The 10,000-nt window shown below is 40.9% G+C and overlaps 1 protein-coding gene across 1 annotated transcript in view; it reads left to right on the plus strand.

Annotated features, from left to right (window-relative positions):
- The window catches only part of LOC109884312 (anoctamin-3), a 163,760-nt gene that overhangs the window by 120,881 nt on the left and 32,879 nt on the right, over positions 1-10,000 (plus strand). The window contains exons 15-17 of the mRNA XM_031832836.1: positions 6,203-6,285; positions 8,245-8,385; positions 9,382-9,546. Coding sequence (XP_031688696.1) covers positions 6,203-6,285; positions 8,245-8,385; positions 9,382-9,546 — 389 coding nt within the window. The remainder of the gene's footprint in view (positions 1-6,202; positions 6,286-8,244; positions 8,386-9,381; positions 9,547-10,000) is intronic.

Raw genomic sequence — 10,000 nt, forward strand, 5'->3', positions numbered from 1 at the left:
TAGGGTTATGATTATGCTGGGTTAGGGTTAGGGTTATGATTATGCTGGGTTAGGGTTAGGGTTATGATTATGCTGTGTTAGGGTTAGGGTTAGGGTAATGATTATGGTTAGTAATGTAATAATGTAATGTAATGGGTTAGGGTTAGGGTTAGTGTAATGATTATGGGTTAGGGTTAGGGTTACCCTAACCCATTAATGTAATGATTGTGCTGTTTAATCAGCTTCTTGATATGCCACACCTGTCAGGTGGATGGATTATCTTGGCAAAGTAAATTTGTCCACAACATTTGAGAGAAATAAGCTTTTTGTGCAAATGGAACATTTCTGTGATCATTTATATGTGTGTATTTGTCCACAAATGATTGAAAATAACCAAATCTATTGTGCCGTTGGATCATGGGAACTGAGCAAATATCTTCTTTTTTTTTAACCACCTTGTGCTGGGGACAATAGAAGGCCACTTTAAAGCGTGGACAAATAGACACAGACTCACCCTTTACCATTACACCGCTGTACCAGTTTTCCACATTGAATCTATTGATCCTTTTAGAGCTTTAATACATCTCCAAGGCAACCAAATAACGTATTCACCTGAGAAATCAACACAATAGCTGGAGAGCATTTTTTACATACAGTAGAAAGTAAAACTGGCTCGGAAACCCCGATTCACTTTAAAATTAATCTAGAATGTCGATGATTCTACTTGTCCTTTGTCATTTACCTAATAAGACATTTTTATTTTGTGAACATATAGCTAGGGTCCCTGTATTTACTAAAATATATACAAGATATACAGTACCAGTCATACGTTTGGATGTACACTAAATAAATAAAGTTTAAATAAATAAAATATATATATATAAATATATCTCTGCGCTTTTAACGGACCTCTGAGACTATCACAGTGCAGGTGCATTTATACGGAGACTTGATTACACACAGGTGGATTGTATTTATCATCATTAGTCATTTAGGTCAACATTGGATCATTCAGAGATCCTCACTGAACTTCTGGAGAGAGTTTGCTGCACTGAAAGTAAAGGGGCTGAATAATTTTGCATGGCCAATTTTTCAGTTTTTGATTTGTTAAAAAAGTTTGAAATATCCAATAAATGTCGTTCCACTTCATGATTGTGTCCCACTTGTTGTTGATTCTTCACCAAAAAATACAGTTTTATATGTTTATGTTTGAAGCCTGAAATGTGGCAAAAGGTCGCAAAGTTCAAGGGGGCCGAATACTTTCGCAAGGCACTGTATATATATATATATATATATATATATATATATATATATATATATATATATATATATATATACACACACTACCGTTCAAAGGTTTGGTGTCACTTAGAAATGTTCTTGTTTTTAAAAGAAAAGCTATTTTTTTGTCTGTTAAAATAGTATCAAATTGATCCGAAATACAGTGTAGACATTGTTAATGTTGTAAATTACTATTGTAGCTGGAAACAGCAGATTTTTTTATGGAATATCTACATAGGCGTACAGAGGCCCATTATCAGCAACCATCACTCCTGTGTTCCAATGGCACGTTGTGTTAGCTAATCCAAGTTTATCATTTTAAAAAGGCTATTTGATCATTAGAGTGTCTAGTTTGAGAAACAGACGCCTCACAAGTCCTCAACTGGCAGCTTCATTAAATAGTACCCGCAAAACACCAGTCTCAATGTCAACAGTGAAGAGGTGACTCTGGGATGCTGGCCTTCTAGGCAGAGTTCCTCGTTCCAGTGTCTGTGTTCTTTTGCCCATCTTAATATTTTATTTTTATTGGCCAGTCTGAGAGTTTCTTTGCAACTCTGCCTAGAAGGCCAGCATCCCAGAGTCGCCTCTTCACTGTTGACATTGAGACTGGTGTTTTGCGGGTACTTTTTAATGAAGCTGCCAGTTGAGGACTTGTGAGGCATCTGTTTCTCAAACTAGACACTCTAATGTACTTTTCCTCTTGCTCAGTTGTGCGGGGCCTCCCACTCCACTTTCTATTCTGGTTAGAGGCAGTTTGCGCTGTTCTGTGAAGGGAGTAGTGCACAGCATTGTGTTCTTTGTTTCTGGTCATTTTGAGCCTATAATCGAACCCACAAATGCTGATACTCAACTAGTCTAAAGAAGGCCAGTTTTATTGCTTCTTTAATCAGAACAACCGTTTTCAGCTGTGCTAGCAAAATTACAAAAGGGTTTTCTAATGATCGATTATCTTATTAAAATGATAAACTTGGATTAGCTAACACAGCGTGCCATTGGAACACAGGAGTGATTGGTTGCTGATAATGGGCCTCTGTACGCCTATGTAGATATTATATTAAAAATCAGCCGTTTCCACCTACAATAGTCATTAACAACATTAATAATGTCTACACTGCATTTCTGATCAATTTGATGTTATTTTAATGGACAAAACATGTGCTTTTCTTTCAGAAACAAGGACATTTCTAAATGACCCCAAACTTTTGAAAGGTAGTGTACCTAGTCATTCAATGGTTTTTCTTTATTTTCACTATTTTCTACATTGTAGAATAATAGTGAAGACATTAAAACTAAGAAAAATACAATTGGAATCAGGGAGTAACCAAAAAAGTGTTAAACCAATCAAAATATATGTTATATTTGAGATTCTTCAAAGTAGCCACCCTGGTAACTCTAATGAACTTATCCTCTGCAGCAGAGGTAACTCTGGGTCTTCCATTCCTCTGAAACAAAGTTTAAAGTTCTTGAAATTTTCAGTGTTGACTGACCATGTCTTAAAGTAATGATGGACTATCGTTTCTCTTTGCTCATTTGAGCTGTTCTTGGCATAATATGGACGTGGTCTTTTACCAAGTAGGGCTGTCTTCTGTATAACACAACTGATTGACTCAAATGCATTAAGGAAATCAATTCCACAAATGAACTTTTAACAAGACACACCTGTTCATTGAAATTCATACCAGATGACTACCACATGAAGCTGCTTGAGAAAATGCAAAGAGTGTCATCAAGGCAACGGGTGGCTACTTTGAAGAATCTAAAATATAAAAAAATATTTTGATTTGTTTAACACTTTTTTGGTTACTACATGATTCCATATTTGTTATTTCATAGTTTTGATGTCTTCACTATTATTCTATAATGTAGAAAATCGTTTTTTTTAAATAAAGAAAAACCCTTGAATGAGTGGGTGTGTCCGAACTTTTGACTGATACTGTACATTTTCATAGGATGAGTATGTTCCATAGACATACATATTCATAGGATGAGTATGTTCCATAGACATACATATTCATAGGATGAGTATGTTCCATAGACATACATATTCATAGGATGTTATGTGTTCATATGATATTTATATAAATAATCAGTATATATATAAAACAAAGTTGTGTATTTTCATCTAGATATCAGTTTCAAACTGATATTTGGAAGATTTTTTACCATTGAAGACAGTGTTAAAATTAATCCCGCAGCCTGTTTACAATTAACCCTATGAGAAATACAAGGTGGACATGTCACTTCCACCACTGTCGGTTGAATTGTACAGGTAGGTCCTAGAAACTTTGTTACCGTGTATAACGGTACCAAATACATGTATGTATAAATACATGTATGTTGTTTGTATGAAAGTTTCATGAATCTGTCTCAAATGTTATTTTCATAGTAAGTAAAACTCTACAACGGTTACTTTGTTCCCCAGTCTCCCCTACTAATTCAGTCTAATAGTAATTAGTAATGAAACACCCAGGAGGGACAAGTTGTGTGTGCCTGCCTGTGTGTGTGTGTGTGTGTGTGTGTGTGTGTGTGTGTGTGTGTGTGTGTGTGTGTGTGTGTGTGTGTGTGTGTGTGTGTGTGTGTGTGTGTGTGTGTGTGTGTGTGTGTGTGTGTGTGTGTGTGTGTGTGTCTGCCTGTATGTGTGTGTGTGTGTGTGTGTGTGTGCCTGCCTGTATGTGTGTGTGTGTGTCTGCCTGTATGTGTGTGTGTGTCTGCCTGTGTGTGTGTGTGTGTGTGTGTGTGTGTGCCTGTGTGTGTGTGTGTGCCTGTGTGTGTGTGTGGTGTGTGTGTGTGTGTGTGTGTGTGTGTGTGTGTGTGTGTGTGTGTGTGTGTGTGTGTGTGTGTGTGTGTGTGTGTGCGTGCGTGCGTGCGCAGTCATGTGCTCTTTGAGAGGAAACACCCACACAGTACAGTCTCACACTGATGTTAGCTAACACCGCTCCTGTTGGGACTGTGTACCAGCATCATTCTCTTAACGCCCATCCAAAGCAATCTTCCCTCAGCTCTGTCCACACCTCCAGGACAGGAAATGGAAAACATCCAGGATTTGTCCCAAATGGCACCCTTTTCCCTTTATAGTGACCTACTTTTGACCAGGGACCATCGACCATGAGAATAGGATGCCTTATGGGACCGAGGCCCTGACTTCATTACGATCAATAGGAAACTCACTGTAGGCTGCTGCAACCAAACACACTGTACTATTGATCCATCCAACAGCTAGGCTGGCCTGCTCAATAATCACCCCATCCCTTAGGCTGGTCTGCTCAATAATCAGCCCGTCCCTTAGGCTGGTCTGCTGAATAATCACCCCGTCCCTTAGGCTGGTCTGCTCAATAATCACCCCGTCCCTTAGGCTGGTCTGCTCAATAATCACCCTGGTTTAGGGGAAACTTGCTGGGCTGTTGTGACTGGTGTGTCTGTGGTCACAGTAAATGAAGCCTCTGTTGTGACTGGTGTGTCTGGGGTCACAGTAAATGAAGCCTCTGGTGTGTCTGGGGTCACAGTAAATGAAGCCTCTGTTGTGACTGGTGTGTCTGGGGTCACAGTAAATGAAGCCTCTGTTGTGACTGGTGTGTCTGGGGTCACAGTAAATGAAGCCTCTGGTGTGTCTGGGGTCACAGTAAATTAAGCCTCTGGTGTGACTGGTGTGTCTGGGGTCACAGTAAATGAAGCCTCTGTTGTGACTGGTGTGTCTGGGGTCACAGTAAATGAAGCCTCTGGTGTGTCTGGGGTCACAGTAAATGAAGCCTCTGTTGTGACTGGTGTGTCTGGGATCACAGTAAATGAAGCCTCTGTTGTGACTGGTGTGTCTGGGGTCACAGTAAATGAAGCCTCTGGTGTGTCTGGGGTCACAGTAAATGAAGCCTCTGGTGTGACTGGTGTGTCTGGGGTCACAGTAAATGAAGCCTCTGTTGTGACTGGTGTGTCTGGGGTCACAGTAAATGAAGCCTCTGTTGTGACTGGTGTGTCTGGGATCACAGTAAATGAAGCCTCTGTTGTGACTGGTGTGTCTGGGGTCACAGTAAATGAAGCCTCTGTTGTGACTGGTGTGTCTGGGGTCACAGTAAATGAAGCCTCTGTTGTGACTGGTGTGTCTGGGTTCAAAGTAAATGAAGCCTCTGTTGTGACTGGTGTGTCTGGGGTCACAGTAAATGAAGCCTTTGTTGTGACTGGTGTGTCTGGGGTCACAGTAAATGAAGCCTTTGTTGTGACTGGTGTGTCTGGGGTCACAGTAAATGAAGCCTCTGGTGTGTCTGGGGTCACAGTAGACCCGTCTGGTCTCGTAATGGCATCTTTCCAAGGCTCGTTCATCAGTATGGAAAAAACGTGTGTACACCTGGACAGCAAGTCTTGGTCCAATCAGACTGGTTGTTACAGTGGCAGACTTTTCTAGTGGCAGTGTAGACGAGCAGGAAGCAACAGCACTGCAGCACATGAGGCTCAGATGAAAAATGGGTCGGCCCATCTGATTGGCTGCTCTTCCTCGTCTACTCCTCTTTAAACAGAGAAGTGGGTCAGTCTACGTTAAACTATATCCTGAACAGGAGACTGCCAAATCAAACAGGCATGGAAAAACTTCAATTCTGCCCAATTCTGCTGCCGATTCAAAATATTGCTATTTGAATCGGTATTAGAAATCCCCATAATTCTCTTGTGTATCCAATGTTTCTGTGTTTAGGGAATATGCCATAGAGTTATTCCCCCTCGAGAATTTAAATATCAATGTGGCCCCTCCCACAATTGTCAAAAATATCGACGCTGGGCACCGCCAAGAGACGTCGGGGAACCCCAAGAGACAATATGTAACTCGAAACCCTCTGTGTCAAGCTGCATTGCAATTATAATAAATCTATTTCTATTTTCTACATAGAGGAATAAATCAATTCAGTCATTCCATGGAAGGTTGATTGATCCGTGTTCTGTTGGAATGTTGTCCCTGTAGCCACGGTGTTCCTGGAGTTCTGGAAGAGGAGGAGGGCGGAGCTGACTTATGACTGGGACCTCATCGACTGGGAGGAGGAAGAGGTTGGTCTATCCACCAATACCTGCTTTATCTATATGATATCATGTGATTCTTGTAATGTATACTACTACTACAATACATAACGTCATTATGTTACGTATGATACGGTCAAGTCATTTAGAGACTGTTGATTGGGTAGAGTAAGAGGTCAGTCAGCAATATCAGGTATATTAATATGATATGTCAAAGACATGTACATTTACAGTGCCAGTCAACAGTGTGGACACACCTACTCATTCAATGGTTTTTCTTTATTTTTGACTGTTTTCTACATTGTAGAATAATAGCGAAGGCATCAAAACTATGAAATAACACATATGGAATCATGTAGTAACCAAAAAAGTGTTAAACAAATCAAAATATATTTTAGATTTTAGATTCTTCAAAGTAGCCACCCTTTGACCTCGATGAGAGCATTCTCTCAACCAGCTTCACTTGGAATGCTTTTCCCACAGTCTTGAAGGAGTTCCCACGTATGCTGAGCACTAGTTGGCTGCTTTTCCTTCACTCTGCGGTCCAACTCATCCCAAACCATCTCAATTGGGTTGAGGTCGGGTGATTGTGGAGGCCAGGTCATCTGATGCAGCACTCCATCACTCTCCTTCTTGGTCAAATAGGCCTTAAATAGCCTGGAAGTGTGTTGGGTCACTGTCCTGTTGAAAACAAATGATAGTCCCACTAAGCGCAAACCAGATTGGATGGTGCAACGCTGCAGAATGCTGTGGTAGCCATGCTGGTTAAATGTGCCTTGAATTCTAAATACATTACTGACAGTGTCCCCAGCAAAGCACCCCCACACCATCACACCTCCTCCTCCGTGCTTCACGGTGGGAACCACACATACGGAGATCATCCGTTCACCTACTCAGCATCTCACAAAGACACGGCGATTGGAACCAGAAATTTGAAATTTGGACTCATCAAACCAAAGGACAGATTTCCACTGGTCTAAAGTCCACTGCTCGTGTTTCTTGGCCCGAGCAAGTCTCTTCTTGCTGGGTGTCCTTTAGTAATAGTTTCTTTGCAGCAATTTGACCATGAATGTCTGATTCACCCAGTCGCCTCTGAACAGTAGATGTTGAAATCTGTCTGTTACTTTAACTCTGTGAAGCATTTATTTGGGTTGCAATTTCTGAGGCTGGTAACTCTAATTAACTTATCCTCTGCAGCAGAGGTAACTCTGGGTCTTCCTTTCCTGTGGCGGTCCTCATGAGAGCCAGTTTCATCATAGCGCTTGATGGTTTTTGCGACTGCACTTTCAAAGTTCTTGAAATTTTCCGGATTGATGGACCTTCATGTCTTAAAGTAATGATGGACTGTCATTTCTCTTTGCTTATTTGAGCTGTTCTTGCCATAATATGGACTTGGTCTTTTACCAAATAGGGCTATCTTCTGTATACCACCCCTATCTTGTCACAACACAACTGATTGGCTCAAATGCATTAAGAAGGAAAGAAATTCCACAAATTAACTTTTAACAAGGCACACCTGTTAATTGAAATGCATTCCAGGTGACTACCTCATGAAGCTGGTTGAGAGAATGCCAAGATTGTACAAAGCTGTCATCAAGGCAGGTTGCTACTTTGAAGAATCTCAAAATATAAAATGTATTTTGATTTGTTTAACACTTTGTTGGTTACTACATGGTTCCATATGTGTTATTTCATAGTTTTGATGTCTTCACTATTATTCTACACTGTAGAAAATAGTCAAAATAATGTAAGCCCCTGGAATGACTAGGGTGTGTCCAATCTGTTGACTGGTACTGTATGAACACTGGTATTCAGACATTACTCAGTCAGCAATGTCTGGTTGATCCATATGATATGTCATGAGCACGTACTACTGTAGTTAGGATACGGTCCTAGTATTGACTGGGTCAGGGGTATCTATGATTGGACCAGTCAGAAATATCAGAGTTATTGGTATGATATACTGGAGTGTATGTGTGTTTGTCCCAGGAGAATCTGCGGCCCCAGTTCGAAGCCAAGTACTCCCGAGTAGAGAGAGTAAACCCTATCTCTGGCAAGCCGGAGCCCTTCCAGCCGTTCACTGACAAACTCAGCAGACTCATGGTCTCTGTGTCTGGCATCTTCTTCATGGTAAGAACATGTCATCACATGAGTCATCAGGCTGTACTGTGGATCTGTGCTCAGTGGGTCGATTCCATTTCAATTCAGTCAATTCTGAAAGTAAACTTAAATGCTTTTAATTGAAAAGCTATGAAGAAAATAGGATTTGGAATTTTGTTTTGCTTTCTAAATTGAATATAATTTAAATGTAACTGACCCCAGTCCTGGAATGCTGTTTACTTGTTTACTACCTTTTCAATGTGTAATACGGTAACGAGCTTCTAGCAGCCTACTACCACCCCCTGGTGGATAGGAGCCAGAAATACAACCAAATACAACCAACTGGAAATAGTGGCTGTTGTTGGGGATTGTTTTCCCAATGATCCTCATCACTCATCAACAATAGGAAGTGTCTAGAGACCGAGACACATAACGATGATTCATTGTTTACCAATATGACCAATAAGCATCGTAAACACACAATGCCAGACTAGACCCATTATATAAACCAGGTAGTTTGGGTCCTGGATGCTGATTGGCTGAAACAGCATTTGACGCAACAGTATGACGTTAAAACACTTGTTTACTGCTCTAATTACATTGGTAACCAGTTTATAATAGCAATAAGGCACCTCTGGGGTTTGTGGTATATATGGCCAATATACCACGGCTAAGGGCTGTGTCCAGGCACTCTGTGTTGCCTAAGAACAGTCCTTAGCCGTGGTATATTGGCCATATATCACACATCCTCAGGCCTTATTGCTTAAAATACTGCTAGCCTCATAACATGCATCCTCAGAAGATACTGTAATGATGACAGATATATTTACTCTCTCTTTCTCTCTCTCTGTCTGTCTCTCTCTCTGCCTCTCTCTGCCTCTTTCTCTCGCTGTCTCTCTCTGCCTCTCTCTCTCTCTGCCTCTCTCTCTCCTCTCTCTCTCTCTCTCCTCTCTCTCTCTCTCCTCCGCCACTCTCTCTCTCTCCTCCACCCCTCTCTATCTGCGTATGTGTGTGTCCACTCCCAAGATGTCTCTGGTGCTGACTGCAGTGTTTGCTGTGGTGGTGTTCCGACTGATTGCCATGGAGAAGTTTGCATCGTTCGACTGGGAGTTTGTCAAGAAGAACTGGCAGTTTGCCACCTCTGGCACCGGAGTCTGTATCAACTTCATGATCATCATGTCTCTCAATGTGGTGGGTGTCTGGCCAAACTAAACCATGAAATAGTTAGAATGGAATGGAATAGAATCCATAGATAGAATGGAATGGAATAGAATCCATAGATAGAATGGAATGGAATAGAATCCATAGATAGAATGGAATGGAATAGAATCCATAGATAGAATGGAATAGAGTCCATAGATAGAATGGAATAGAATCCATAGATAGAATGGAATAGAATCCATAGATAGAATGGAATAGAATCCATAGATAGAATGGAATAGAGTCCATAGATAGAATGGAATAGAATCCATAGATAGAATGGAATGGAATAGAATCCATAGATAGAATGGAATGGAATAGAATCCATAGATAGAATGGAATAGAATCCATAGATAGAATGGAATAGAATCCATAGATAGAATGGAATGGAATAGAAAATAAAAACTTTATGGCACCCTATTGCCTTCCCTATGGGCCCTGATCA

The sequence above is a fragment of the Oncorhynchus kisutch genome, linkage group LG10 (genome assembly GCF_002021735.2).
Source record: "Oncorhynchus kisutch isolate 150728-3 linkage group LG10, Okis_V2, whole genome shotgun sequence".
Classification (NCBI taxonomy): domain Eukaryota; kingdom Metazoa; phylum Chordata; class Actinopteri; order Salmoniformes; family Salmonidae; genus Oncorhynchus; species Oncorhynchus kisutch.